At 63.4% G+C, this 27,810-nt stretch overlaps 6 protein-coding genes across 6 annotated transcripts in view; all 6 read left to right on the top strand.

Moving 5' to 3' along the window:
* Window positions 1–2,786, top strand: part of LOC135415107 (uncharacterized) — a 5,535-nt gene extending 2,749 nt beyond the window's left edge. Inside the window, exon 3 of the mRNA XM_064656665.1 lies at window positions 2,487–2,786. Within this exon, the coding sequence (XP_064512735.1) occupies window positions 2,487–2,786 (300 nt within the window). The remainder of the gene's footprint in view (window positions 1–2,486) is intronic.
* On the top strand, window positions 2,747–8,281 carry LOC135415106 (uncharacterized). Its single transcript, XM_064656663.1, has 3 exons — window positions 2,747–3,067; window positions 3,194–4,714; window positions 7,982–8,281. Exons 1-3 carry the CDS (start codon window positions 2,996–2,998, stop codon window positions 8,279–8,281), a joined length of 1,893 nt encoding a protein of 630 aa, XP_064512733.1. The 5' UTR covers window positions 2,747–2,995.
* Window positions 8,242–13,776, top strand: LOC135415105 (uncharacterized). The gene is made up of 3 exons (XM_064656662.1): window positions 8,242–8,562; window positions 8,689–10,242; window positions 13,477–13,776. Exons 1-3 carry the CDS (start codon window positions 8,491–8,493, stop codon window positions 13,774–13,776), a joined length of 1,926 nt encoding a protein of 641 aa, XP_064512732.1. The 5' UTR covers window positions 8,242–8,490.
* On the top strand, window positions 13,737–19,271 carry LOC135415104 (uncharacterized). Its single transcript, XM_064656661.1, has 3 exons — window positions 13,737–14,057; window positions 14,184–15,737; window positions 18,972–19,271. Exons 1-3 carry the CDS (start codon window positions 13,986–13,988, stop codon window positions 19,269–19,271), a joined length of 1,926 nt encoding a protein of 641 aa, XP_064512731.1. The 5' UTR covers window positions 13,737–13,985.
* LOC135415103 (uncharacterized) lies at window positions 19,232–24,766 on the top strand. Its single transcript, XM_064656660.1, has 3 exons — window positions 19,232–19,552; window positions 19,679–21,232; window positions 24,467–24,766. The coding sequence occupies exons 1-3, from the start codon at window positions 19,481–19,483 to the stop codon at window positions 24,764–24,766; spliced, it is 1,926 nt and encodes a 641-aa protein (XP_064512730.1). The 5' UTR covers window positions 19,232–19,480.
* On the top strand, window positions 24,727–27,810 carry LOC135415102 (uncharacterized). Its single transcript, XM_064656659.1, has 3 exons — window positions 24,727–25,047; window positions 25,174–26,694; window positions 27,583–27,810. Exons 1-3 carry the CDS (start codon window positions 24,976–24,978, stop codon window positions 27,808–27,810), a joined length of 1,821 nt encoding a protein of 606 aa, XP_064512729.1. The 5' UTR covers window positions 24,727–24,975.

Genomic DNA, 27,810 nt, shown 5'->3' with positions numbered 1-27,810 from the left:
GACTGCCACCATTGCTCCAAAACCATGGGCAGTGGACTAGCCCCTTTGTCTGCCAGCTCCCTCAGGACCTGGGGATGAACCTCAGCGGGTGCCTTGTGCACATTCAGGTTCCTTACACGCTCTCCAACCTGATCCTCTGCTGCAGGGGACTTGGGCTCTTCTTCTGCCAGTCCCTGCCTTTGCCTTTCTCCACTCGGGCGGCGTGGCTGGAGCGCTTGCTGTCCAAGGCTGAAGCACAGAAGGCATCGAGAGCCTCAGCCTTCTCTTTGTGCCGGACAGCCACGTCTGCCAGTTCCTTCTGGAGAGGGCCCACCTTATCCCTAGTCCGTCTTTAGCAAGATAGCTGTAGAGGCCCTTCCTGTTCTCCTGAAGAGCTCCGGCCAGACTCCAGTCGAGCCGGGCCTTGGCTTTCCCACCCTTGTCCCCAGCTTCCCTCCCCTTGTCCCCATCCTCCCAGGCCACCTGTCCTTGTTTCCGTTCCCCGAAATAGGAAGAAGTCCCCTTAAGTTTTTTAGGTTAAAGTAGGGGTAGGGAAGAATTAGTCGAGTTAAGTTGCGTAGGATAAAGTAGGGCTAGGTGTTAGCAGTGCTCTCCACTGGAATTTCAAAGGACAAGCTAAAGGCCGCCTCATGCTTTCTAGTCCCGTTTCATGACCAAAATGACAAAGGGTGCTTTAGCATGGGCGCTGACCTAGGAGAGCCTAGTATTTAAGATAGACTTGTGGAAGTTTAAAATAAAGATTGGTTTGGAAAGAAAAGGCTCAGGAAGGTTGTGTTTTGAAAGCGAATAATATTTGGGGGTTGGGCTAGGACTTGTTCCTTAGGCAGCTGAGCTGTGTCCCTTGGTGCGGGTGTGTGCAATAGAGCTGTCCTGGAGGCTGAAGGCAGCCCAGGGACGTCTGTAAGCAGAGCTGGGGAACAGCCAGCGAGTGGGTCTTCCTTTCTTGGAAGTAGAAGTTAGTTTTTCAGGATCTCCCGAAGTTCGTGTGTTGCTGCCCTCCCTTTTAGAAGGAGGAGTTCTTGGAAGAGGTGTCTTGCGGGGCTGGGCCGCTGCTAAAGGACAACAGAATATCTAGATGCCTTTCTTGAAATAAAACTAGTGGTTTGATCCACAAGCAGCGCTGGTGGTTCTTTTGGTCAGGCTGTAGTCCTTGATTTGGGGGCAAGAAAGCCTCCTGAAGACCCAAGGCTTTTAGTTGCTGGGGCCGGCGTGCGTTGGGTGGGGCGAAGGAGAAGGGCGCTGCCTGGGGTGGGAGGGATGCGTGGAGGAGAGGGGGAAGTCCTGCTGCGGGCTGGGGCAGAGTGGCCACACGGGGCTGGGCCTGTGAGTGGGGGGATCCCGGCCGGCGGTGCCAGAGGGGACTGAGCAAGTCAAGTGTGTCCGTGTGGGGAATGGAGAGGTGGAATGGCAGGAGGGTGAAAGGATGCCCTGCCCCAATGCAGCCCCTTGGAGCCTCCTTGGGAGGCTCTTGGAGCTGCTGCCTGGAGCAGCTGAAGTCCGAAGCAGCCCGGGAGCACCGCCCCACAGCACAGCCCCCGCAGCCCCTAAGCCAGTCGGAGAATGGCTGGCACCCTGGAAGCGCTGCCTGAGGGGCGGCAGTGGCCACAGGAGGCCAGAGCAAAGAAAAGCAGCACCAGGCGGCCCTTTGGTGCTGGTGGCTCTGACCTCTGGGGATTGGTGTTAGGTGGATCTCCCCCGGATCTAGGAGTGCTAGCTAGGATGTTCTACCCTCTGGTTACTTTGTTTCCATCTGCATGCTGCTAGAGCTGTCCCAAAGGGGAAGAAAACCCACAGCCAAGCTGGAGCACTGGGCAGGAGGGGAGCTGAGTTTCCTTCCAGCGCCAGGCATGGGCAGAGCCCTGGCACCTTCAACGGTGCAGCCCCACAGTCAATGGCCCAGCTCTCCCATCAGAAGGCCTCCCCTGTGGGCAAAGGCTCTGACTCCGCCCAACTTTTCCTGCTGGACCTCCAGGCCGTCGCCAAGGCCATTGGAAGCTCGCAGTGGGCAGCGGGCAGGGGCAGCAGTGGAGGCAGTGCTGCCAGTGGCCCCGAGCCCCCAGGATGGGGCCTGATGGCAGTGGCTCTGGGACATCTGCAGCCTCCTAGAGCTGTGCCAAGGGCAAGAAATCTGAGAGCAAGCGGTGTCCCACGGGGAAGAAAGAAGGAGAAAAAGCTGTCTCAGGAAAGCAGGAAAGCCAGCCAAGGGCACGCTGTCTGGGTTGGGCCCTTGTAGCCGGCCGTGTTGCTGAAGCCCCGCACTGGTTGCCAGGAGGGGCCCAGTTCCCCCAGCAGTGTGGGCAGAGACGCTGAGCTGCACAGCACGTGTCCTGCCCCCGCAAGTCCCCAGGACCCCCCGTTGTCCCAAAGCGGGTTCTTTCCCGCTGAGTGCAAGAGGCCGATCCACACACACGCGGTCGAGGGGTTTGCTTTATTGCCAGTTGTGCACAGAAGGGCGTGCTGGTTGGCAATCCCGAAACCTTCGCAAGGCAATTCGAGCCACAAGTGACTTGTCTCTCCGAGCCTGGGACATCCCGCGGCCACGGCTGGCTGCCCAGGGCGGTGGCAGCGCCAGCTGCGGGATGCAGACAGGGCTGAAGTGCGGGGAGGCCGCGGGCAGCGGGGCCGTGCGGGAGCTGTTGGCTGGGGCCGGCTGGAGCGTCTGTGAGGGGAAAGCGGGGGAGCCTTGTGCCGGGCACAGGCGGTTGCAAGTAGTTGCAGCCAGCCGCAGCCAGTTGTGCGCCCCCTGCGCTGCCGTCCTCGGGGCGCCGGGAAACGGCCCATTGTGACAGCGGCGGCGCGTTGCCGGGCCCTTTGTGATGCGGGGCCTCCTTGGGCCCGCGGGCCATTGTGACAGCGCGGGGCCCCGCCCTGCCCGGGAGGCTATTTAGGAGGGCAGAGCCCTGCAGTACCCTCTTTCTCCCAGGAGAGCATCTGTCTCACGAGGCAGCATCTCTCTCGGGGACCTCAGCGGCAGAGGAAGTAGCCGACGCGGAAGATGTGGACGACGAAGAAGTTCACCGACTTGCAGCCACGCAAGTGGCTGTCGAGCTGGCAGAGGAAGCACAAGGTGAAGGATGGGGGAGCAGAGAGCTGCCTTGGGGCCAGGGCTGGGCTTGTGGGCACGGAGGGGCCTGCCGTGCCATGGCAACCGCCTGCCTCTCACAGCGCCTTCTCCTCCTCCTCCTCGCCGCAGGTGGACAACTGGCAGACGCAGGCAGCAGCGCAGGAAGAGGAGAAGAGCGCCTCTTCTGCTGCTGCCGCAGCTGAGCAGGTGAGAGCAGCAGGGGCAGAGAGCCAGGCAGCTGCCCCACGCAGCCCCAGAGGCCGCGGCCGCGCTGTGCTGGGCACCCTGCAGCGCGTGGCACGCGCCGCCCGCAGCAGGCTGGCGGTTGGGATGCGGCGACGTGGCCAGAAGCCGGAGCCACAGAGGGAGGTGGAACAAGGTAGGGAGGCAGCCAGAGCAGGAACATCCGCAGCAGCAGGGTCAGAGAGGCAGGACTCTGCCCTGCAAAGCCCCTGCTGTCCCCCCAGCCCCTTCCCAAGCCATCTGGAAGCCCTCCGTGGGCAGTGGGCCGGGGCAGCAGCGGGGGCAGTGCTGCCAGTGGCAGAGAGGGAGGACCAGGCCTGCTCCGAGGACGAGAGCCTCTGGGACATCTCCAGCCTCTTCGAGCTGTCAACGGGGGATGAAAGCCCAGAGGAAAGCTGGAGCAGTGGGCAAGAATGTAGCTCAGGGTCCCTCCCGTGCCAGGCATGGGCAGAGCCCGGGAGCTCTCAAGCAGGCACAACCCCAGTCCACGGCCCAGGGCTCAGTCTCACAAGCCCTTCCACCAGGGCAAAGACCCCCACCCCGGACGGCTTTCCAGACCGCTGCGCCCTCAGCCCCTTGCCAAGTGACCTGGAAGCTCTCAGTGGGCAGTGGGCAGGGACAGCAGCCGAGGCCGTCCTGCCAGTGGCAGCGAGCGAGGATGGGGCGTGCTGCGAGGAGCTCTCAGACATCTGCAGCCTCCTAGAGCTGCCCCAAGAAGAACGCAGCGGAGACCAAAGGTGGAGGAGGAGAGAAAAGAGGCTCCCCGTGCCCATGCCACGGGAGGCATGGTCAGAGCCCTGGGGCCTTCAAGTGCCCACAGCGACAGCCCGTGCCCCAGTTCGCCCGTGCCTCGGCAGCCCTTCCACCAGGCCACAGGCCCCGAGCCCGGACGCCTGCCCCCCCAGCCCCTCGCCAAGCCAGCTGTCAGCTCCCAGTGGGCAGTGGGCAGGGCTCCCGCACGTCTCCAGGGAGTCCCGAGGGCAAGAAAACGCAGACCCACCGCTGTCCCCGGAAGAAGACAGCCACGGCGAGGAGCTGTCAGAGAACAAAGGGCAAGGCGTCCAAATATACACCATCTGGGTCAAGCCCTCCCTCATTCCGGTGCTGCTGGAGCCTCAGCCTGCTGGCCCGGAAGGGCCCAAATGTCCCTGCGTCATCTGCGCAGAGGCGGCCCAAGAGGCAGTCGGGGACCCGCGCGGCACATCTCCTGCCCCGGCGGCTCCCAGGCACAGCCGGCCAACGGCTGCTGCCCCGCAGCGCCCCACAGGCTGCTGCCCCGCCGTGCTGGACACGCTGCAGCGCACGGCACGTGCCACCCTGAGCAGGATCGCAGCTGTGATCCGGCGACGGGGCCGGCGGCCGGGGGAACAGCAGCACCCGGCTCAAGGCATGGATGCAGCCATGCTGGCAACAGCCCCAGCAGCAGGGGCAGAGAGCCAGGCAGCTGCCCTGCGCGGCCCCTGCCGCCCCCCCAGCCTCTCGCCGGGCCAGCTGGAAGCTGGCAGGGGGCAGCGGGCAGGGGCAGCAGCAGAGACGGTCCTGCCCCTGCCACAGAGCCAGGAGGGGGCCTGCTCTGAGGATGAGAGTCTCTGGGACATCTCCAGCCTCTTAGAGCGCTGCCAAGGGCAAGAAAACACAGCCCGAAGCTGGAGTACTGGCGGAGCAAGTAGCTCTGGCTCCCTCCCGTCTGAGGAGTGGGCAGAGCCCTGGGACTCTTCCTCAGCCACCTCCACCTCCACCTCCACGGACTGAGCTGCTGGGGGCAGGCTGGCACGTGGCCTTACCACCTGCAGCTGCACTTGAAGGAAGAGGCCTTTTTCCAACGAGACAAAGCCCAAAGAAGAACTTGGGGCAACTGCAGACCCTCAGGGGGGCCACTTGCTGGGAGGACGACTTGCTGGCGTGGGACGGACAGTCTTTGGAGCGCTGGCAAGTCAAGCCCTCACCTACAGCTCTCTCAGCACAGCGGCCCTCTCTCTTCAGGGAGGCACTCTGGGCTCTGGGCAGGGCGTTCCGCTGGCCCTGCCTGGCGGGATGGGATGGCGGCTCCCAAGCTGTGGTGGTGACCAGACTGACATCCACCTGATGGCCGGTCACCAGTGGTGTCGCCCAGGGCTCAGTGGTGGGGCCAGTCCTGCTGGTCTCTTGGCTCGGATTGCCCTTTGCCCAGTCCTCCAGGACTTCACCTGACTGCCACCATTGCTCCAAAACCATGGGCAGTGGACTAGCCCCTTTGTCTGCCAGCTCCCTCAGGACCTGGGGATGAACCTCAGCGGGTGCCTTGTGCACATTCAGGTTCCTTACACGCTCTCCAACCTGATCCTCTGCTGCAGGGGACTTGGGCTCTTCTTCTGCCAGTCCCTGCCTTTGCCTTTCTCCACTCGGGCGGCGTGGCTGGAGCGCTTGCTGTCCAAGGCTGAAGCACAGAAGGCATCGAGAGCCTCAGCCTTCTCTTTGTGCCGGACAGCCACGTCTGCCAGTTCCTTCTGGAGAGGGCCCACCTTATCCCTAGTCCGTCTTTAGCAAGATAGCTGTAGAGGCCCTTCCTGTTCTCCTGAAGAGCTCCGGCCAGACTCCAGTCGAGCCGGGCCTTGGCTTTCCCACCCTTGTCCCCAGCTTCCCTCCCCTTGTCCCCATCCTCCCAGGCCACCTGTCCTTGTTTCCGTTCCCCGAAATAGGAAGAAGTCCCCTTAAGTTTTTTAGGTTAAAGTAGGGGTAGGGAAGAATTAGTCGAGTTAAGTTGCGTAGGATAAAGTAGGGCTAGGTGTTAGCAGTGCTCTCCACTGGAATTTCAAAGGACAAGCTAAAGGCCGCCTCATGCTTTCTAGTCCCGTTTCATGACCAAAATGACAAAGGGTGCTTTAGCATGGGCGCTGACCTAGGAGAGCCTAGTATTTAAGATAGACTTGTGGAAGTTTAAAATAAAGATTGGTTTGGAAAGAAAAGGCTCAGGAAGGTTGTGTTTTGAAAGCGAATAATATTTGGGGGTTGGGCTAGGACTTGTTCCTTAGGCAGCTGAGCTGTGTCCCTTGGTGCGGGTGTGTGCAATAGAGCTGTCCTGGAGGCTGAAGGCAGCCCAGGGACGTCTGTAAGCAGAGCTGGGGAACAGCCAGCGAGTGGGTCTTCCTTTCTTGGAAGTAGAAGTTAGTTTTTCAGGATCTCCCGAAGTTCGTGTGTTGCTGCCCTCCCTTTTAGAAGGAGGAGTTCTTGGAAGAGGTGTCTTGCGGGGCTGGGCCGCTGCTAAAGGACAACAGAATATCTAGATGCCTTTCTTGAAATAAAACTAGTGGTTTGATCCACAAGCAGCGCTGGTGGTTCTTTTGGTCAGGCTGTAGTCCTTGATTTGGGGGCAAGAAAGCCTCCTGAAGACCCAAGGCTTTTAGTTGCTGGGGCCGGCGTGCGTTGGGTGGGGCGAAGGAGAAGGGCGCTGCCTGGGGTGGGAGGGATGTGTGGAGGAGAGGGGGAAGTCCTGCTGCGGGCTGGGGCAGAGTGGCCACACGGGGCTGGGCCTGTGAGTGGGGGGATCCCGGCCGGCGGTGCCAGAGGGGACTGAGCAAGTCAAGTGTGTCCGTGTGGGGAATGGAGAGGTGGAATGGCAGGAGGGTGAAAGGATGCCCTGCCCCAATGCAGCCCCTTGGAGCCTCCTTGGGAGGCTCTTGGAGCTGCTGCCTGGAGCAGCTGAAGTCCGAAGCAGCCCGGGAGCACCGACCCACAGCACAGCCCCCGCAGCCCCTAAGCCAGTCTGAGAATGGCTGGCACCCTGGAAGCGCTGCCTGAGGGGCGGCAGTGGCCACAGGAGGCCAGAGCAAAGAAAAGCAGCACCAGGCGGCCCTTTGGTGCTGGTGGCTCTGACCTCTGGGGATTGGTGTTAGGTGGATCTCCCCCGGATCTAGGAGTGCTAGCTAGGATGTTCTACCCTCTGGTTACTTTGTTTCCATCTGCATGCTGCTAGAGCTGTCCCAAAGGGGAAGAAAACCCACAGCCAAGCTGGAGCACTGGGCAGGAGGGGAGCTGAGTTTCCTTCCAGCGCCAGGCATGGGCAGAGCCCTGGCACCTTCAACGGTGCAGCCCCACAGTCAATGGCCCAGCTCTCCCATCAGAAGGCCTCCCCTGTGGGCAAAGGCTCTGACTCCGCCCAACTTTTCCTGCTGGACCTCCAGGCCGTCGCCAAGGCCATTGGAAGCTCGCAGTGGGCAGCGGGCAGGGGCAGCAGTGGAGGCAGTGCTGCCAGTGGCCCCGAGCCCCCAGGATGGGGCCTGATGGCAGTGGCTCTGGGACATCTGCAGCCTCCTAGAGCTGTGCCAAGGGCAAGAAATCTGAGAGCAAGCGGTGTCCCACGGGGAAGAAAGAAGGAGAAAAAGCTGTCTCAGGAAAGCAGGAAAGCCAGCCAAGGGCACGCTGTCTGGGTTGGGCCCTTGTAGCCGGCCGTGTTGCTGAAGCCCCGCACTGGTTGCCAGGAGGGGCCCAGTTCCCCCAGCAGTGTGGGCAGAGACGCTGAGCTGCACAGCACGTGTCCTGCCCCCGCAAGTCCCCAGGACCCCCCGTTGTCCCAAAGCGGGTTCTTTCCCGCTGAGTGCAAGAGGCCGATCCACACACACGCGGTCGAGGGGTTTGCTTTATTGCCAGTTGTGCACAGAAGGGCGTGCTGGTTGGCAATCCCGAAACCTTCGCAAGGCAATTCGAGCCACAAGTGACTTGTCTCTCCGAGCCTGGGACATCCCGCGGCCACGGCTGGCTGCCCAGGGCGGTGGCAGCGCCAGCTGCGGGATGCAGACAGGGCTGAAGTGCGGGGAGGCCGCGGGCAGCGGGGCCGTGCGGGAGCTGTTGGCTGGGGCCGGCTGGAGCGTCTGTGAGGGGAAAGCGGGGGAGCCTTGTGCCGGGCACAGGCGGTTGCAAGTAGTTGCAGCCAGCCGCAGCCAGTTGTGCGCCCCCTGCGCTGCCGTCCTCGGGGCGCCGGGAAACGGCCCATTGTGACAGCGGCGGCGCGTTGCCGGGCCCTTTGTGATGCGGGGCCTCCTTGGGCCCGCGGGCCATTGTGACAGCGCGGGGCCCCGCCCTGCCCGGGAGGCTATTTAGGAGGGCAGAGCCCTGCAGTACCCTCTTTCTCCCAGGAGAGCATCTGTCTCACGAGGCAGCATCTCTCTCGGGGACCTCAGCGGCAGAGGAAGTAGCCGACGCGGAAGATGTGGACGACGAAGAAGTTCACCGACTTGCAGCCACGCAAGTGGCTGTCGAGCTGGCAGAGGAAGCACAAGGTGAAGGATGGGGGAGCAGAGAGCTGCCTTGGGGCCAGGGCTGGGCTTGTGGGCACGGAGGGGCCTGCCGTGCCATGGCAACCGCCTGCCTCTCACAGCGCCTTCTCCTCCTCCTCCTCGCCGCAGGTGGACAACTGGCAGACGCAGGCAGCAGCGCAGGAAGAGGAGAAGAGCGCCTCTTCTGCTGCTGCCGCAGCTGAGCAGGTGAGAGCAGCAGGGGCAGAGAGCCAGGCAGCTGCCCCACGCAGCCCCAGAGGCCGCGGCCGCGCTGTGCTGGGCACCCTGCAGCGCGTGGCACGCGCCGCCCGCAGCAGGCTGGCGGTTGGGATGCGGCGACGTGGCCAGAAGCCGGAGCCACAGAGGGAGGTGGAACAAGGTAGGGAGGCAGCCAGAGCAGGAACATCCGCAGCAGCAGGGTCAGAGAGGCAGGACTCTGCCCTGCAAAGCCCCTGCTGTCCCCCCAGCCCCTTCCCAAGCCATCTGGAAGCCCTCCGTGGGCAGTGGGCCGGGGCAGCAGCGGGGGCAGTGCTGCCAGTGGCAGAGAGGGAGGACCAGGCCTGCTCCGAGGACGAGAGCCTCTGGGACATCTCCAGCCTCTTCGAGCTGTCAACGGGGGATGAAAGCCCAGAGGAAAGCTGGAGCAGTGGGCAAGAATGTAGCTCAGGGTCCCTCCCGTGCCAGGCATGGGCAGAGCCCGGGAGCTCTCAAGCAGGCACAACCCCAGTCCACGGCCCAGGGCTCAGTCTCACAAGCCCTTCCACCAGGGCAAAGACCCCCACCCCGGACGGCTTTCCAGACCGCTGCGCCCTCAGCCCCTTGCCAAGTGACCTGGAAGCTCTCAGTGGGCAGTGGGCAGGGACAGCAGCCGAGGCCGTCCTGCCAGTGGCAGCGAGCGAGGATGGGGCGTGCTGCGAGGAGCTCTCAGACATCTGCAGCCTCCTAGAGCTGCCCCAAGAAGAACGCAGCGGAGACCAAAGGTGGAGGAGGAGAGAAAAGAGGCTCCCCGTGCCCATGCCACGGGAGGCATGGTCAGAGCCCTGGGGCCTTCAAGTGCCCACAGCGACAGCCCGTGCCCCAGTTCGCCCGTGCCTCGGCAGCCCTTCCACCAGGCCACAGGCCCCGAGCCCGGACGCCTGCCCCCCCAGCCCCTCGCCAAGCCAGCTGTCAGCTCCCAGTGGGCAGTGGGCAGGGCTCCCGCACGTCTCCAGGGAGTCCCGAGGGCAAGAAAACGCAGACCCACCGCTGTCCCCGGAAGAAGACAGCCACGGCGAGGAGCTGTCAGAGAACAAAGGGCAAGGCGTCCAAATATACACCATCTGGGTCAAGCCCTCCCTCATTCCGGTGCTGCTGGAGCCTCAGCCTGCTGGCCCGGAAGGGCCCAAATGTCCCTGCGTCATCTGCGCAGAGGCGGCCCAAGAGGCAGTCGGGGACCCGCGCGGCACATCTCCTGCCCCGGCGGGTCCCAGGCACAGCCGGCCAACGGCTGCTGCCCCGCAGCGCCCCACAGGCTGCTGCCCCGCCGTGCTGGACACGCTGCAGCGCACGGCACGTGCCACCCTGAGCAGGATCGCAGCTGTGATCCGGCGACGGGGCCGGCGGCCGGGGGAACAGCAGCACCCGGCTCAAGGCATGGATGCAGCCATGCTGGCAACAGCCCCAGCAGCAGGGGCAGAGAGCCAGGCAGCTGCCCTGCGCGGCCCCTGCCGCCCCCCCAGCCTCTCGCCGGGCCAGCTGGAAGCTGGCAGGGGGCAGTGGGCAGGGGCAGCAGCAGAGACGGTCCTGCCCCTGCCACAGAGCCAGGAGGGGGCCTGCTCTGAGGATGAGAGTCTCTGGGACATCTCCAGCCTCTTAGAGCGCTGCCAAGGGCAAGAAAACACAGCCCGAAGCTGGAGTACTGGCGGAGCAAGTAGCTCTGGCTCCCTCCCGTCTGAGGAGTGGGCAGAGCCCTGGGACTCTTCCTCAGCCACCTCCACCTCCACCTCCACGGACTGAGCTGCTGGGGGCAGGCTGGCACGTGGCCTTACCACCTGCAGCTGCACTTGAAGGAAGAGGCCTTTTTCCAACGAGACAAAGCCCAAAGAAGAACTTGGGGCAACTGCAGACCCTCAGGGGGGCCACTTGCTGGGAGGACGACTTGCTGGCGTGGGACGGACAGTCTTTGGAGCGCTGGCAAGTCAAGCCCTCACCTACAGCTCTCTCAGCACAGCGGCCCTCTCTCTTCAGGGAGGCACTCTGGGCTCTGGGCAGGGCGTTCCGCTGGCCCTGCCTGGCGGGATGGGATGGCGGCTCCCAAGCTGTGGTGGTGACCAGACTGACATCCACCTGATGGCCGGTCACCAGTGGTGTCGCCCAGGGCTCAGTGGTGGGGCCAGTCCTGCTGGTCTCTTGGCTCGGATTGCCCTTTGCCCAGTCCTCCAGGACTTCACCTGACTGCCACCATTGCTCCAAAACCATGGGCAGTGGACTAGCCCCTTTGTCTGCCAGCTCCCTCAGGACCTGGGGATGAACCTCAGCGGGTGCCTTGTGCACATTCAGGTTCCTTACACGCTCTCCAACCTGATCCTCTGCTGCAGGGGACTTGGGCTCTTCTTCTGCCAGTCCCTGCCTTTGCCTTTCTCCACTCGGGCGGCGTGGCTGGAGCGCTTGCTGTCCAAGGCTGAAGCACAGAAGGCATCGAGAGCCTCAGCCTTCTCTTTGTGCCGGACAGCCACGTCTGCCAGTTCCTTCTGGAGAGGGCCCACCTTATCCCTAGTCCGTCTTTAGCAAGATAGCTGTAGAGGCCCTTCCTGTTCTCCTGAAGAGCTCCGGCCAGACTCCAGTCGAGCCGGGCCTTGGCTTTCCCACCCTTGTCCCCAGCTTCCCTCCCCTTGTCCCCATCCTCCCAGGCCACCTGTCCTTGTTTCCGTTCCCCGAAATAGGAAGAAGTCCCCTTAAGTTTTTTAGGTTAAAGTAGGGGTAGGGAAGAATTAGTCGAGTTAAGTTGCGTAGGATAAAGTAGGGCTAGGTGTTAGCAGTGCTCTCCACTGGAATTTCAAAGGACAAGCTAAAGGCCGCCTCATGCTTTCTAGTCCCGTTTCATGACCAAAATGACAAAGGGTGCTTTAGCATGGGCGCTGACCTAGGAGAGCCTAGTATTTAAGATAGACTTGTGGAAGTTTAAAATAAAGATTGGTTTGGAAAGAAAAGGCTCAGGAAGGTTGTGTTTTGAAAGCGAATAATATTTGGGGGTTGGGCTAGGACTTGTTCCTTAGGCAGCTGAGCTGTGTCCCTTGGTGCGGGTGTGTGCAATAGAGCTGTCCTGGAGGCTGAAGGCAGCCCAGGGACGTCTGTAAGCAGAGCTGGGGAACAGCCAGCGAGTGGGTCTTCCTTTCTTGGAAGTAGAAGTTAGTTTTTCAGGATCTCCCGAAGTTCGTGTGTTGCTGCCCTCCCTTTTAGAAGGAGGAGTTCTTGGAAGAGGTGTCTTGCGGGGCTGGGCCGCTGCTAAAGGACAACAGAATATCTAGATGCCTTTCTTGAAATAAAACTAGTGGTTTGATCCACAAGCAGCGCTGGTGGTTCTTTTGGTCAGGCTGTAGTCCTTGATTTGGGGGCAAGAAAGCCTCCTGAAGACCCAAGGCTTTTAGTTGCTGGGGCCGGCGTGCGTTGGGTGGGGCGAAGGAGAAGGGCGCTGCCTGGGGTGGGAGGGATGCGTGGAGGAGAGGGGGAAGTCCTGCTGCGGGCTGGGGCAGAGTGGCCACACGGGGCTGGGCCTGTGAGTGGGGGGATCCCGGCCGGCGGTGCCAGAGGGGACTGAGCAAGTCAAGTGTGTCCGTGTGGGGAATGGAGAGGTGGAATGGCAGGAGGGTGAAAGGATGCCCTGCCCCAATGCAGCCCCTTGGAGCCTCCTTGGGAGGCTCTTGGAGCTGCTGCCTGGAGCAGCTGAAGTCCGAAGCAGCCCGGGAGCACCGCCCCACAGCACAGCCCCCGCAGCCCCTAAGCCAGTCTGAGAATGGCTGGCACCCTGGAAGCGCTGCCTGAGGGGCGGCAGTGGCCACAGGAGGCCAGAGCAAAGAAAAGCAGCACCAGGCGGCCCTTTGGTGCTGGTGGCTCTGGCCTCTGGGGATTGGTGTTAGGTGGATCTCCCCCGGATCTAGGAGTGCTAGCTAGGATGTTCTACCCTCTGGTTACTTTGTTTCCATCTGCATGCTGCTAGAGCTGTCCCAAAGGGGAAGAAAACCCACAGCCAAGCTGGAGCACTGGGCAGGAGGGGAGCTGAGTTTCCTTCCAGCGCCAGGCATGGGCAGAGCCCTGGCACCTTCAACGGTGCAGCCCCACAGTCAATGGCCCAGCTCTCCCATCAGAAGGCCTCCCCTGTGGGCAAAGGCTCTGACTCCGCCCAACTTTTCCTGCTGGACCTCCAGGCCGTCGCCAAGGCCATTGGAAGCTCGCAGTGGGCAGCGGGCAGGGGCAGCAGTGGAGGCAGTGCTGCCAGTGGCCCCGAGCCCCCAGGATGGGGCCTGATGGCAGTGGCTCTGGGACATCTGCAGCCTCCTAGAGCTGTGCCAAGGGCAAGAAATCTGAGAGCAAGCGGTGTCCCACGGGGAAGAAAGAAGGAGAAAAAGCTGTCTCAGGAAAGCAGGAAAGCCAGCCAAGGGCACGCTGTCTGGGTTGGGCCCTTGTAGCCGGCCGTGTTGCTGAAGCCCCGCACTGGTTGCCAGGAGGGGCCCAGTTCCCCCAGCAGTGTGGGCAGAGACGCTGAGCTGCACAGCACGTGTCCTGCCCCCGCAAGTCCCCAGGACCCCCCGTTGTCCCAAAGCGGGTTCTTTCCCGCTGAGTGCAAGAGGCCGATCCACACACACGCGGTCGAGGGGTTTGCTTTATTGCCAGTTGTGCACAGAAGGGCGTGCTGGTTGGCAATCCCGAAACCTTCGCAAGGCAATTCGAGCCACAAGTGACTTGTCTCTCCGAGCCTGGGACATCCCGCGGCCACGGCTGGCTGCCCAGGGCGGTGGCAGCGCCAGCTGCGGGATGCAGACAGGGCTGAAGTGCGGGGAGGCCGCGGGCAGCGGGGCCGTGCGGGAGCTGTTGGCTGGGGCCGGCTGGAGCGTCTGTGAGGGGAAAGCGGGGGAGCCTTGTGCCGGGCACAGGCGGTTGCAAGTAGTTGCAGCCAGCCGCAGCCAGTTGTGCGCCCCCTGCGCTGCCGTCCTCGGGGCGCCGGGAAACGGCCCATTGTGACAGCGGCGGCGCGTTGCCGGGCCCTTTGTGATGCGGGGCCTCCTTGGGCCCGCGGGCCATTGTGACAGCGCGGGGCCCCGCCCTGCCCGGGAGGCTATTTAGGAGGGCAGAGCCCTGCAGTACCCTCTTTCTCCCAGGAGAGCATCTGTCTCACGAGGCAGCATCTCTCTCGGGGACCTCAGCGGCAGAGGAAGTAGCCGACGCGGAAGATGTGGACGACGAAGAAGTTCACCGACTTGCAGCCACGCAAGTGGCTGTCGAGCTGGCAGAGGAAGCACAAGGTGAAGGATGGGGGAGCAGAGAGCTGCCTTGGGGCCAGGGCTGGGCTTGTGGGCACGGAGGGGCCTGCCGTGCCATGGCAACCGCCTGCCTCTCACAGCGCCTTCTCCTCCTCCTCCTCGCCGCAGGTGGACAACTGGCAGACGCAGGCAGCAGCGCAGGAAGAGGAGAAGAGCGCCTCTTCTGCTGCTGCCGCAGCTGAGCAGGTGAGAGCAGCAGGGGCAGAGAGCCAGGCAGCTGCCCCACGCAGCCCCAGAGGCCGCGGCCGCGCTGTGCTGGGCACCCTGCAGCGCGTGGCACGCGCCGCCCGCAGCAGGCTGGCGGTTGGGATGCGGCGACGTGGCCAGAAGCCGGAGCCACAGAGGGAGGTGGAACAAGGTAGGGAGGCAGCCAGAGCAGGAACATCCGCAGCAGCAGGGTCAGAGAGGCAGGACTCTGCCCTGCAAAGCCCCTGCTGTCCCCCCAGCCCCTTCCCAAGCCATCTGGAAGCCCTCCGTGGGCAGTGGGCCGGGGCAGCAGCGGGGGCAGTGCTGCCAGTGGCAGAGAGGGAGGACCAGGCCTGCTCCGAGGACGAGAGCCTCTGGGACATCTCCAGCCTCTTCGAGCTGTCAACGGGGGATGAAAGCCCAGAGGAAAGCTGGAGCAGTGGGCAAGAATGTAGCTCAGGGTCCCTCCCGTGCCAGGCATGGGCAGAGCCCGGGAGCTCTCAAGCAGGCACAACCCCAGTCCACGGCCCAGGGCTCAGTCTCACAAGCCCTTCCACCAGGGCAAAGACCCCCACCCCGGACGGCTTTCCAGACCGCTGCGCCCTCAGCCCCTTGCCAAGTGACCTGGAAGCTCTCAGTGGGCAGTGGGCAGGGACAGCAGCCGAGGCCGTCCTGCCAGTGGCAGCGAGCGAGGATGGGGCGTGCTGCGAGGAGCTCTCAGACATCTGCAGCCTCCTAGAGCTGCCCCAAGAAGAACGCAGCGGAGACCAAAGGTGGAGGAGGAGAGAAAAGAGGCTCCCCGTGCCCATGCCACGGGAGGCATGGTCAGAGCCCTGGGGCCTTCAAGTGCCCACAGCGACAGCCCGTGCCCCAGTTCGCCCGTGCCTCGGCAGCCCTTCCACCAGGCCACAGGCCCCGAGCCCGGACGCCTGCCCCCCCAGCCCCTCGCCAAGCCAGCTGTCAGCTCCCAGTGGGCAGTGGGCAGGGCTCCCGCACGTCTCCAGGGAGTCCCGAGGGCAAGAAAACGCAGACCCACCGCTGTCCCCGGAAGAAGACAGCCACGGCGAGGAGCTGTCAGAGAACAAAGGGCAAGGCGTCCAAATATACACCATCTGGGTCAAGCCCTCCCTCATTCCGGTGCTGCTGGAGCCTCAGCCTGCTGGCCCGGAAGGGCCCAAATGTCCCTGCGTCATCTGCGCAGAGGCGGCCCAAGAGGCAGTCGGGGACCCGCGCGGCACATCTCCTGCCCCGGCGGGTCCCAGGCACAGCCGGCCAACGGCTGCTGCCCCGCAGCGCCCCACAGGCTGCTGCCCCGCCGTGCTGGACACGCTGCAGCGCACGGCACGTGCCACCCTGAGCAGGATCGCAGCTGTGATCCGGCGACGGGGCCGGCGGCCGGGGGAACAGCAGCACCCGGCTCAAGGCATGGATGCAGCCATGCTGGCAACAGCCCCAGCAGCAGGGGCAGAGAGCCAGGCAGCTGCCCTGCGCGGCCCCTGCCGCCCCCCCAGCCTCTCGCCGGGCCAGCTGGAAGCTGGCAGGGGGCAGCGGGCAGGGGCAGCAGCAGAGACGGTCCTGCCCCTGCCACAGAGCCAGGAGGGGGCCTGCTCTGAGGATGAGAGTCTCTGGGACATCTCCAGCCTCTTAGAGCGCTGCCAAGGGCAAGAAAACACAGCCCGAAGCTGGAGTACTGGCGGAGCAAGTAGCTCTGGCTCCCTCCCGTCTGAGGAGTGGGCAGAGCCCTGGGACTCTTCCTCAGCCACCTCCACCTCCACCTCCACGGACTGAGCTGCTGGGGGCAGGCTGGCACGTGGCCTTACCACCTGCAGCTGCACTTGAAGGAAGAGGCCTTTTTCCAACGAGACAAAGCCCAAAGAAGAACTTGGGGCAACTGCAGACCCTCAGGGGGGCCACTTGCTGGGAGGACGACTTGCTGGCGTGGGACGGACAGTCTTTGGAGCGCTGGCAAGTCAAGCCCTCACCTACAGCTCTCTCAGCACAGCGGCCCTCTCTCTTCAGGGAGGCACTCTGGGCTCTGGGCAGGGCGTTCCGCTGGCCCTGCCTGGCGGGATGGGATGGCGGCTCCCAAGCTGTGGTGGTGACCAGACTGACATCCACCTGATGGCCGGTCACCAGTGGTGTCGCCCAGGGCTCAGTGGTGGGGCCAGTCCTGCTGGTCTCTTGGCTCGGATTGCCCTTTGCCCAGTCCTCCAGGACTTCACCTGACTGCCACCATTGCTCCAAAACCATGGGCAGTGGACTAGCCCCTTTGTCTGCCAGCTCCCTCAGGACCTGGGGATGAACCTCAGCGGGTGCCTTGTGCACATTCAGGTTCCTTACACGCTCTCCAACCTGATCCTCTGCTGCAGGGGACTTGGGCTCTTCTTCTGCCAGTCCCTGCCTTTGCCTTTCTCCACTCGGGCGGCGTGGCTGGAGCGCTTGCTGTCCAAGGCTGAAGCACAGAAGGCATCGAGAGCCTCAGCCTTCTCTTTGTGCCGGACAGCCACGTCTGCCAGTTCCTTCTGGAGAGGGCCCACCTTATCCCTAGTCCGTCTTTAGCAAGATAGCTGTAGAGGCCCTTCCTGTTCTCCTGAAGAGCTCCGGCCAGACTCCAGTCGAGCCGGGCCTTGGCTTTCCCACCCTTGTCCCCAGCTTCCCTCCCCTTGTCCCCATCCTCCCAGGCCACCTGTCCTTGTTTCCGTTCCCCGAAATAGGAAGAAGTCCCCTTAAGTTTTTTAGGTTAAAGTAGGGGTAGGGAAGAATTAGTCGAGTTAAGTTGCGTAGGATAAAGTAGGGCTAGGTGTTAGCAGTGCTCTCCACTGGAATTTCAAAGGACAAGCTAAAGGCCGCCTCATGCTTTCTAGTCCCGTTTCATGACCAAAATGACAAAGGGTGCTTTAGCATGGGCGCTGACCTAGGAGAGCCTAGTATTTAAGATAGACTTGTGGAAGTTTAAAATAAAGATTGGTTTGGAAAGAAAAGGCTCAGGAAGGTTGTGTTTTGAAAGCGAATAATATTTGGGGGTTGGGCTAGGACTTGTTCCTTAGGCAGCTGAGCTGTGTCCCTTGGTGCGGGTGTGTGCAATAGAGCTGTCCTGGAGGCTGAAGGCAGCCCAGGGACGTCTGTAAGCAGAGCTGGGGAACAGCCAGCGAGTGGGTCTTCCTTTCTTGGAAGTAGAAGTTAGTTTTTCAGGATCTCCCGAAGTTCGTGTGTTGCTGCCCTCCCTTTTAGAAGGAGGAGTTCTTGGAAGAGGTGTCTTGCGGGGCTGGGCCGCTGCTAAAGGACAACAGAATATCTAGATGCCTTTCTTGAAATAAAACTAGTGGTTTGATCCACAAGCAGCGCTGGTGGTTCTTTTGGTCAGGCTGTAGTCCTTGATTTGGGGGCAAGAAAGCCTCCTGAAGACCCAAGGCTTTTAGTTGCTGGGGCCGGCGTGCGTTGGGTGGGGCGAAGGAGAAGGGCGCTGCCTGGGGTGGGAGGGATGCGTGGAGGAGAGGGGGAAGTCCTGCTGCGGGCTGGGGCAGAGTGGCCACACGGGGCTGGGCCTGTGAGTGGGGGGATCCCGGTTGGCGGTGCCAGAGGGGACTGAGCAAGTCAAGTGTGTCCGTGTGGGGAATGGAGAGGTGGAATGGCAGGAGGGTGAAAGGATGCCCTGCCCCAATGCAGCCCCTTGGAGCCTCCTTGGGAGGCTCTTGGAGCTGCTGCCTGGAGCAGCTGAAGTCCGAAGCAGCCCGGGAGCACCGCCCCACAGCACAGCCCCCGCAGCCCCTAAGCCAGTCTGAGAATGGCTGGCACCCTGGAAGCGCTGCCTGAGGGGCGGCAGTGGCCACAGGAGGCCAGAGCAAAGAAAAGCAGCACCAGGCGGCCCTTTGGTGCTGGTGGCTCTGGCCTCTGGGGATTGGTGTTAGGTGGATCTCCCCCGGATCTAGGAGTGCTAGCTAGGATGTTCTACCCTCTGGTTACTTTGTTTCCATCTGCATGCTGCTAGAGCTGTCCCAAAGGGGAAGAAAACCCACAGCCAAGCTGGAGCACTGGGCAGGAGGGGAGCTGAGTTTCCTTCCAGCGCCAGGCATGGGCAGAGCCCTGGCACCTTCAACGGTGCAGCCCCACAGTCAATGGCCCAGCTCTCCCATCAGAAGGCCTCCCCTGTGGGCAAAGGCTCTGACTCCGCCCAACTTTTCCTGCTGGACCTCCAGGCCGTCGCCAAGGCCATTGGAAGCTCGCAGTGGGCAGCGGGCAGGGGCAGCAGTGGAGGCAGTGCTGCCAGTGGCCCCGAGCCCCCAGGATGGGGCCTGATGGCAGTGGCTCTGGGACATCTGCAGCCTCCTAGAGCTGTGCCAAGGGCAAGAAATCTGAGAGCAAGCGGTGTCCCACGGGGAAGAAAGAAGGAGAAAAAGCTGTCTCAGGAAAGCAGGAAAGCCAGCCAAGGGCACGCTGTCTGGGTTGGGCCCTTGTAGCCGGCCGTGTTGCTGAAGCCCCGCACTGGTTGCCAGGAGGGGCCCAGTTCCCCCAGCAGTGTGGGCAGAGACGCTGAGCTGCACAGCACGTGTCCTGCCCCCGCAAGTCCCCAGGACCCCCCGTTGTCCCAAAGCGGGTTCTTTCCCGCTGAGTGCAAGAGGCCGATCCACACACACGCGGTCGAGGGGTTTGCTTTATTGCCAGTTGTGCACAGAAGGGCGTGCTGGTTGGCAATCCCGAAACCTTCGCAAGGCAATTCGAGCCACAAGTGACTTGTCTCTCCGAGCCTGGGACATCCCGCGGCCACGGCTGGCTGCCCAGGGCGGTGGCAGCGCCAGCTGCGGGATGCAGACAGGGCTGAAGTGCGGGGAGGCCGCGGGCAGCGGGGCCGTGCGGGAGCTGTTGGCTGGGGCCGGCTGGAGCGTCTGTGAGGGGAAAGCGGGGGAGCCTTGTGCCGGGCACAGGCGGTTGCAAGTAGTTGCAGCCAGCCGCAGCCAGTTGTGCGCCCCCTGCGCTGCCGTCCTCGGGGCGCCGGGAAACGGCCCATTGTGACAGCGGCGGCGCGTTGCCGGGCCCTTTGTGATGCGGGGCCTCCTTGGGCCCGCGGGCCATTGTGACAGCGCGGGGCCCCGCCCTGCCCGGGAGGCTATTTAGGAGGGCAGAGCCCTGCAGTACCCTCTTTCTCCCAGGAGAACATCTGTCTCACGAGGCAGCATCTCTCTCGGGGACCTCAGCGGCAGAGGAAGTAGCCGACGCGGAAGATGTGGACGACGAAGAAGTTCACCGACTTGCAGCCACGCAAGTGGCTGTCGAGCTGGCAGAGGAAGCACAAGGTGAAGGATGGGGGAGCAGAGAGCTGCCTTGGGGCCAGGGCTGGGCTTGTGGGCACGGAGGGGCCTGCCGTGCCATGGCAACCGCCTGCCTCTCACAGCGCCTTCTCCTCCTCCTCCTCGCCGCAGGTGGACAACTGGCAGACGCAGGCAGCAGCGCAGGAAGAGGAGAAGAGCGCCTCTTCTGCTGCTGCCGCAGCTGAGCAGGTGAGAGCAGCAGGGGCAGAGAGCCAGGCAGCTGCCCCACGCAGCCCCAGAGGCCGCGGCCGCGCTGTGCTGGGCACCCTGCAGCGCGTGGCACGCGCCGCCCGCAGCAGGCTGGCGGTTGGGATGCGGCGACGTGGCCAGAAGCCGGAGCCACAGAGGGAGGTGGAACAAGGTAGGGAGGCAGCCAGAGCAGGAACATCCGCAGCAGCAGGGTCAGAGAGGCAGGACTCTGCCCTGCAAAGCCCCTGCTGTCCCCCCAGCCCCTTCCCAAGCCATCTGGAAGCCCTCCGTGGGCAGTGGGCCGGGGCAGCAGCGGGGGCAGTGCTGCCAGTGGCAGAGAGGGAGGACCAGGCCTGCTCCGAGGACGAGAGCCTCTGGGACATCTCCAGCCTCTTCGAGCTGTCAACGGGGGATGAAAGCCCAGAGGAAAGCTGGAGCAGTGGGCAAGAATGTAGCTCAGGGTCCCTCCCGTGCCAGGCATGGGCAGAGCCCGGGAGCTCTCAAGCAGGCACAACCCCAGTCCACGGCCCAGGGCTCAGTCTCACAAGCCCTTCCACCAGGGCAAAGACCCCCACCCCGGACGGCTTTCCAGACCGCTGCGCCCTCAGCCCCTTGCCAAGTGACCTGGAAGCTCTCAGTGGGCAGTGGGCAGGGACAGCAGCCGAGGCCGTCCTGCCAGTGGCAGCGAGCGAGGATGGGGCGTGCTGCGAGGAGCTCTCAGACATCTGCAGCCTCCTAGAGCTGCCCCAAGAAGAACGCAGCGGAGACCAAAGGTGGAGGAGGAGAGAAAAGAGGCTCCCCGTGCCCATGCCACGGGAGGCATGGTCAGAGCCCTGGGGCCTTCAAGTGCCCACAGCGACAGCCCGTGCCCCAGTTCGCCCGTGCCTCGGCAGCCCTTCCACCAGGCCACAGGCCCCGAGCCCGGACGCCTGCCCCCCCAGCCCCTCGCCAAGCCAGCTGTCAGCTCCCAGTGGGCAGTGGGCAGGGCTCCCGCACGTCTCCAGGGAGTCCCGAGGGCAAGAAAACGCAGACCCACCGCTGTCCCCGGAAGAAGACAGCCACGGCGAGGAGCTGTCAGAGAACAAAGGGCAAGGCGTCCAAATATACACCATCTGGGTCAAGCCCTCCCTCATTCCGGTGCTGCTGGAGCCTCAGCCTGCTGGCCCGGAAGGGCCCAAATGTCCCTGCGTCATCTGCGCAGAGGCGGCCCAAGAGGCAGTCGGGGACCCGCGCGGCACATCTCCTGCCCCGGCGGGTCCCAGGCACAGCCGGCCAATGGCTGCTGCCCCGCAGCGCCCCACAGGCTGCTGCCCCGCCGTGCTGGACACGCTGCAGCGCACGGCACGTGCCACCCTGAGCAGGATCGCAGCTGTGATCCGGCGACGGGGCCGGCGGCCGGGGGAACAGCAGCACCCGGCTCAAGGCATGGATGCAGCCATGCTGGCAACAGCCCCAGCAGCAGGGGCAGAGAGCCAGGCAGCTGCCCTGCGCGGCCCCTGCCGCCCCCCCAGCCTCTCGCCGGGCCAGCTGGAAGCTGGCAGGGGGCAGCGGGCAGGGGCAGCAGCAGAGACGGTCCTGCCCCTGCCACAGAGCCAGGAGGGGGCCTGCTCTGAGGATGAGAGTCTCTGGGACATCTCCAGCCTCTTAGAGCGCTGCCAAGGGCAAGAAAACACAGCCCGAAGCTGGAGTACTGGCGGAGCAAGTAGCTCTGGCTCCCTCCCGTCTGAGGAGTGGGCAGAGCCCTGGGACTCTTCCTCAGCCACCTCCACCTCCACCTCCACGGACTGAGCTGCTGGGGGCAGGCTGGCACGTGGCCTTACCACCTGCAGCTGCACTTGAAGGAAGAGGCCTTTTTCCAACGAGACAAAGCCCAAAGAAGAACTTGGGGCAACTGCAGACCCTCAGGGGGGCCACTTGCTGGGAGGACGACTTGCTGGCGTGGGACGGACAGTCTTTGGAGCGCTGGCAAGTCAAGCCCTCACCTACAGCTCTCTCAGCACAGCGGCCCTCTCTCTTCAGGGAGGCACTCTGGGCTCTGGGCAGGGCGTTCCGCTGGCCCTGCCTGGCGGGATGGGATGGCGGCTCCCAAGCTGTGGTGGTGACCAGACTGACATCCACCTGATGGCCGGTCACCAGTGGTGTCGCCCAGGGCTCAGTGGTGGGGCCAGTCCTGCTGGTCTCTTGGCTCGGATTGCCCTTTGCCCAGTCCTCCAGGACTTCACCTGACTGCCACCATTGCTCCAAAACCATGGGCAGTGGACTAGCCCCTTTGTCTGCCAGCTCCCTCAGGACCTGGGGATGAACCTCAGCGGGTGCCTTGTGCACATTCAGGTTCCTTACACGCTCTCCAACCTGATCCTCTGCTGCAGGGGACTTGGGCTCTTCTTCTGCCAGTCCCTGCCTTTGCCTTTCTCCACTCGGGCGGCGTGGCTGGAGCGCTTGCTGTCCAAGGCTGAAGCACAGAAGGCATCGAGAGCCTCAGCCTTCTCTTTGTGCCGGACAGCCACGTCTGCCAGTTCCTTCTGGAGAGGGCCCACCTTATCCCTAGTCCGTCTTTAGCAAGATAGCTGTAGAGGCCCTTCCTGTTCTCCTGAAGAGCTCCGGCCAGACTCCAGTCGAGCCGGGCCTTGGCTTTCCCACCCTTGTCCCCAGCTTCCCTCCCCTTGTCCCCATCCTCCCAGGCCACCTGTCCTTGTTTCCGTTCCCCGAAATAGGAAGAAGTCCCCTTAAGTTTTTTAGGTTAAAGTAGGGGTAGGGAAGAATTAGTCGAGTTAAGTTGCGTAGGATAAAGTAGGGCTAGGTGTTAGCAGTGCTCTCCACTGGAATTTCAAAGGACAAGCTAAAGGCCGCCTCATGCTTTCTAGTCCCGTTTCATGACCAAAATGACAAAGGGTGCTTTAGCATGGGCGCTGACCTAGGAGAGCCTAGTATTTAAGATAGACTTGTGGAAGTTTAAAATAAAGATTGGTTTGGAAAGAAAAGGCTCAGGAAGGTTGTGTTTTGAAAGCGAATAATATTTGGGGGTTGGGCTAGGACTTGTTCCTTAGGCAGCTGAGCTGTGTCCCTTGGTGCGGGTGTGTGCAATAGAGCTGTCCTGGAGGCTGAAGGCAGCCCAGGGACGTCTGTAAGCAGAGCTGGGGAACAGCCAGCGAGTGGGTCTTCCTTTCTTGGAAGTAGAAGTTAGTTTTTCAGGATCTCCCGAAGTTCGTGTGTTGCTGCCCTCCCTTTTAGAAGGAGGAGTTCTTGGAAGAGGTGTCTTGCGGGGCTGGGCCGCTGCTAAAGGACAACAGAATATCTAGATGCCTTTCTTGAAATAAAACTAGTGGTTTGATCCACAAGCAGCGCTGGTGGTTCTTTTGGTCAGGCTGTAGTCCTTGATTTGGGGGCAAGAAAGCCTCCTGAAGACCCAAGGCTTTTAGTTGCTGGGGCCGGCGTGCGTTGGGTGGGGCGAAGGAGAAGGGCGCTGCCTGGGGTGGGAGGGATGTGTGGAGGAGAGGGGGAAGTCCTGCTGCGGGCTGGGGCAGAGTGGCCACACGGGGCTGGGCCTGTGAGTGGGGGGATCCCGGCCGGCGGTGCCAGAGGGGACTGAGCAAGTCAAGTGTGTCCGTGTGGGGAATGGAGAGGTGGAATGGCAGGAGGGTGAAAGGATGCCCTGCCCCAATGCAGCCCCTTGGAGCCTCCTTGGGAGGCTCTTGGAGCTGCTGCCTGGAGCAGCTGAAGTCCGAAGCAGCCCGGGAGCACCGCCCCACAGCACAGCCCCCGCAGCCCCTAAGCCAGTCTGAGAATGGCTGGCACCCTGGAAGCGCTGCCTGAGGGGCGGCAGTGGCCACAGGAGGCCAGAGCAAAGAAAAGCAGCACCAGGCGGCCCTTTGGTGCTGGTGGCTCTGACCTCTGGGGATTGGTGTTAGGTGGATCTCCCCCGGATCTAGGAGTGCTAGCTAGGATGTTCTACCCTCTGGTTACTTTGTTTCCATCTGCATGCTGCTAGAGCTGTCCCAAAGGGGAAGAAAACCCACAGCCAAGCTGGAGCACTGGGCAGGAGGGGAGCTGAGTTTCCTTCCAGCGCCAGGCATGGGCAGAGCCCTGGCACCTTCAACGGTGCAGCCCCACAGTCAATGGCCCAGCTCTCCCATCAGAAGGCCTCCCCTGTGGGCAAAGGCTCTGACTCCGCCCAACTTTTCCTGCTGGACCTCCAGGCCGTCGCCAAGGCCATTGGAAGCTCGCAGTGGGCAGCGGGCAGGGGCAGCAGTGGAGGCAGTGCTGCCAGTGGCCCCGAGCCCCCAGGATGGGGCCTGATGGCAGTGGCTCTGGGACATCTGCAGCCTCCTAGAGCTGTGCCAAGGGCAAGAAATCTGAGAGCAAGCGGTGTCCCACGGGGAAGAAAGAAGGAGAAAAAGCTGTCTCAGGAAAGCAGGAAAGCCAGCCAAGGGCACGCTGTCTGGGTTGGGCCCTTGTAGCCGGCCGTGTTGCTGAAGCCCCGCACTGGTTGCCAGGAGGGGCCCAGTTCCCCCAGCAGTGTGGGCAGAGACGCTGAGCTGCACAGCACGTGTCCTGCCCCCGCAAGTCCCCAGGACCCCCCGTTGTCCCAAAGCGGGTTCTTTCCCGCTGAGTGCAAGAGGCCGATCCACACACACGCGGTCGAGGGGTTTGCTTTATTGCCAGTTGTGCACAGAAGGGCGTGCTGGTTGGCAATCCCGAAACCTTCGCAAGGCAATTCGAGCCACAAGTGACTTGTCTCTCCGAGCCTGGGACATCCCGCGGCCACGGCTGGCTGCCCAGGGCGGTGGCAGCGCCAGCTGCGGGATGCAGACAGGGCTGAAGTGCGGGGAGGCCGCGGGCAGCGGGGCCGTGCGGGAGCTGTTGGCTGGGGCCGGCTGGAGCGTCTGTGAGGGGAAAGCGGGGGAGCCTTGTGCCGGGCACAGGCGGTTGCAAGTAGTTGCAGCCAGCCGCAGCCAGTTGTGCGCCCCCTGCGCTGCCGTCCTCGGGGCGCCGGGAAACGGCCCATTGTGACAGCGGCGGCGCGTTGCCGGGCCCTTTGTGATGCGGGGCCTCCTTGGGCCCGCGGGCCATTGTGACAGCGCGGGGCCCCGCCCTGCCCGGGAGGCTATTTAGGAGGGCAGAGCCCTGCAGTACCCTCTTTCTCCCAGGAGAGCATCTGTCTCACGAGGCAGCATCTCTCTCGGGGACCTCAGCGGCAGAGGAAGTAGCCGACGCGGAAGATGTGGACGACGAAGAAGTTCACCGACTTGCAGCCACGCAAGTGGCTGTCGAGCTGGCAGAGGAAGCACAAGGTGAAGGATGGGGGAGCAGAGAGCTGCCTTGGGGCCAGGGCTGGGCTTGTGGGCACGGAGGGGCCTGCCGTGCCATGGCAACCGCCTGCCTCTCACAGCGCCTTCTCCTCCTCCTCCTCGCCGCAGGTGGACAACTGGCAGACGCAGGCAGCAGCGCAGGAAGAGGAGAAGAGCGCCTCTTCTGCTGCTGCCGCAGCTGAGCAGGTGAGAGCAGCAGGGGCAGAGAGCCAGGCAGCTGCCCCACGCAGCCCCAGAGGCCGCGGCCGCGCTGTGCTGGGCACCCTGCAGCGCGTGGCACGCGCCGCCCGCAGCAGGCTGGCGGTTGGGATGCGGCGACGTGGCCAGAAGCCGGAGCCACAGAGGGAGGTGGAACAAGGTAGGGAGGCAGCCAGAGCAGGAACATCCGCAGCAGCAGGGTCAGAGAGGCAGGACTCTGCCCTGCAAAGCCCCTGCTGTCCCCCCAGCCCCTTCCCAAGCCATCTGGAAGCCCTCCGTGGGCAGTGGGCCGGGGCAGCAGCGGGGGCAGTGCTGCCAGTGGCAGAGAGGGAGGACCAGGCCTGCTCCGAGGACGAGAGCCTCTGGGACATCTCCAGCCTCTTCGAGCTGTCAACGGGGGATGAAAGCCCAGAGGAAAGCTGGAGCAGTGGGCAAGAATGTAGCTCAGGGTCCCTCCCGTGCCAGGCATGGGCAGAGCCCGGGAGCTCTCAAGCAGGCACAACCCCAGTCCACGGCCCAGGGCTCAGTCTCACAAGCCCTTCCACCAGGGCAAAGACCCCCACCCCGGACGGCTTTCCAGACCGCTGCGCCCTCAGCCCCTTGCCAAGTGACCTGGAAGCTCTCAGTGGGCAGTGGGCAGGGACAGCAGCCGAGGCCGTCCTGCCAGTGGCAGCGAGCGAGGATGGGGCGTGCTGCGAGGAGCTCTCAGACATCTGCAGCCTCCTAGAGCTGCCCCAAGAAGAACGCAGCGGAGACCAAAGGTGGAGGAGGAGAGAAAAGAGGCTCCCCGTGCCCATGCCACGGGAGGCATGGTCAGAGCCCTGGGGCCTTCAAGTGCCCACAGCGACAGCCCGTGCCCCAGTTCGCCCGTGCCTCGGCAGCCCTTCCACCAGGCCACAGGCCCCGAGCCCGGACGCCTGCCCCCCCAGCCCCTCGCCAAGCCAGCTGTCAGCTCCCAGTGGGCAGTGGGCAGGGCTCCCGCACGTCTCCAGGGAGTCCCGAGGGCAAGAAAACGCAGACCCACCGCTGTCCCCGGAAGAAGACAGCCACGGCGAGGAGCTGTCAGAGAACAAAGGGCAAGGCGTCCAAATATACACCATCTGGGTCAAGCCCTCCCTCATTCCGGTGCTGCTGGAGCCTCAGCCTGCTGGCCCGGAAGGGCCCAAATGTCCCTGCGTCATCTGCGCAGAGGCGGCCCAAGAGGCAGTCGGGGACCCGCGCGGCACATCTCCTGCCCCGGCGGCTCCCAGGCACAGCCGGCCAACGGCTGCTGCCCCGCAGCGCCCCACAGGCTGCTGCCCCGCCGTGCTGGACACGCTGCAGCGCACGGCACGTGCCACCCTGAGCAGGATCGCAGCTGTGATCCGGCGACGGGGCCGGCGGCCGGGGGAACAGCAGCACCCGGCTCAAGGCATGGATGCAGCCATGCTGGCAACAGCCCCAGCAGCAGGGGCAGAGAGCCAGGCAGCTGCCCTGCGCGGCCCCTGCCGCCCCCCCAGCCTCTCGCCGGGCCAGCTGGAAGCTGGCAGGGGGCAGCGGGCAGGGGCAGCAGCAGAGACGGTCCTGCCCCTGCCACAGAGCCAGGAGGGGGCCTGCTCTGAGGATGAGAGTCTCTGGGACATCTCCAGCCTCTTAGAGCGCTGCCAAGGGCAAGAAAACACAGCCCGAAGCTGGAGTACTGGCGGAGCAAGTAGCTCTGGCTCCCTCCCGTCTGAGGAGTGGGCAGAGCCCTGGGACTCTTCCTCAGCCACCTCCACCTCCACCTCCACGGACTGAGCTGCTGGGGGCAGGCTGGCACGTGGCCTTACCACCTGCAGCTGCACTTGAAGGAAGAGGCCTTTTTCCAACGAGACAAAGCCCAAAGAAGAACTTGGGGCAACTGCAGACCCTCAGGGGGGCCACTTGCTGGGAGGACGACTTGCTGGCGTGGGACGGACAGTCTTTGGAGCGCTGGCAAGTCAAGCCCTCACCTACAGCTCTCTCAGCACAGCGGCCCTCTCTCTTCAGGGAGGCACTCTGGGCTCTGGGCAGGGCGTTCCGCTGGCCCTGCCTGGCGGGATGGGATGGCGGCTCCCAAGCTGTGGTGGTGACCAGACTGACATCCACCTGATGGCCGGTCACCAGTGGTGTCGCCCAGGGCTCAGTGGTGGGGCCAGTCCTGCTGGTCTCTTGGCTCGGATTGCCCTTTGCCCAGTCCTCCAGGACTTCACCTGACTGCCACCATTGCTCCAAAACCATGGGCAGTGGACTAGCCCCTTTGTCTGCCAGCTCCCTCAGGACCTGGGGATGAACCTCAGCGGGTGCCTTGTGCACATTCAGGTTCCTTACACGCTCTCCAACCTGATCCTCTGCTGCAGGGGACTTGGGCTCTTCTTCTGCCAGTCCCTGCCTTTGCCTTTCTCCACTCGGGCGGCGTGGCTGGAGCGCTTGCTGTCCAAGGCTGAAGCACAGAAGGCATCGAGAGCCTCAGCCTTCTCTTTGTGCCGGACAGCCACGTCTGCCAGTTCCTTCTGGAGAGGGCCCACCTTATCCCTAGTCCGTCTTTAG

The sequence above is a fragment of the Pseudopipra pipra genome, chromosome 5 (assembly GCF_036250125.1).
Source record: "Pseudopipra pipra isolate bDixPip1 chromosome 5, bDixPip1.hap1, whole genome shotgun sequence".
Classification (NCBI taxonomy): Eukaryota; Metazoa; Chordata; class Aves; order Passeriformes; family Pipridae; genus Pseudopipra; species Pseudopipra pipra.
The sequence above is the reverse complement of the archived record's forward strand: the minus strand, read 5'-3'. Positions and strand labels throughout refer to the sequence as shown.

Excerpts from the sequence above, each read along its gene's own strand:
- LOC135415106 (XM_064656663.1), top strand. The coding sequence starts at position 2,996 with ATGTGGACGACGAAGAAGTTCACCGACTTGCAGCCACGCAAGTGGCTG. Across the intron at positions 3,068-3,193 it reads GCTGGCAGAGGAAGCACAAG|GTGGACAACTGGCAGACGCA; the intron begins GTGAAGGATGGG and ends TCCTCGCCGCAG. Across the intron at positions 4,715-7,981 it reads GCATGGATGCAGCCATGCTG|GCAATTCGAGCCACAAGTGA; the intron begins GCAACAGCCCCA and ends AACCTTCGCAAG.
- LOC135415105 (XM_064656662.1), top strand. The coding sequence starts at position 8,491 with ATGTGGACGACGAAGAAGTTCACCGACTTGCAGCCACGCAAGTGGCTG. Across the intron at positions 8,563-8,688 it reads GCTGGCAGAGGAAGCACAAG|GTGGACAACTGGCAGACGCA; the intron begins GTGAAGGATGGG and ends TCCTCGCCGCAG. Across the intron at positions 10,243-13,476 it reads CAGCAGGGGCAGAGAGCCAG|GCAATTCGAGCCACAAGTGA; the intron begins GCAGCTGCCCTG and ends AACCTTCGCAAG.
- LOC135415104 (XM_064656661.1), top strand. The coding sequence starts at position 13,986 with ATGTGGACGACGAAGAAGTTCACCGACTTGCAGCCACGCAAGTGGCTG. Across the intron at positions 14,058-14,183 it reads GCTGGCAGAGGAAGCACAAG|GTGGACAACTGGCAGACGCA; the intron begins GTGAAGGATGGG and ends TCCTCGCCGCAG. Across the intron at positions 15,738-18,971 it reads CAGCAGGGGCAGAGAGCCAG|GCAATTCGAGCCACAAGTGA; the intron begins GCAGCTGCCCTG and ends AACCTTCGCAAG.
- LOC135415103 (XM_064656660.1), top strand. The coding sequence starts at position 19,481 with ATGTGGACGACGAAGAAGTTCACCGACTTGCAGCCACGCAAGTGGCTG. Across the intron at positions 19,553-19,678 it reads GCTGGCAGAGGAAGCACAAG|GTGGACAACTGGCAGACGCA; the intron begins GTGAAGGATGGG and ends TCCTCGCCGCAG. Across the intron at positions 21,233-24,466 it reads CAGCAGGGGCAGAGAGCCAG|GCAATTCGAGCCACAAGTGA; the intron begins GCAGCTGCCCTG and ends AACCTTCGCAAG.
- LOC135415102 (XM_064656659.1), top strand. The coding sequence starts at position 24,976 with ATGTGGACGACGAAGAAGTTCACCGACTTGCAGCCACGCAAGTGGCTG. Across the intron at positions 25,048-25,173 it reads GCTGGCAGAGGAAGCACAAG|GTGGACAACTGGCAGACGCA; the intron begins GTGAAGGATGGG and ends TCCTCGCCGCAG. Across the intron at positions 26,695-27,582 it reads GCATGGATGCAGCCATGCTG|GTTCCTTACACGCTCTCCAA; the intron begins GCAACAGCCCCA and ends GTGCACATTCAG.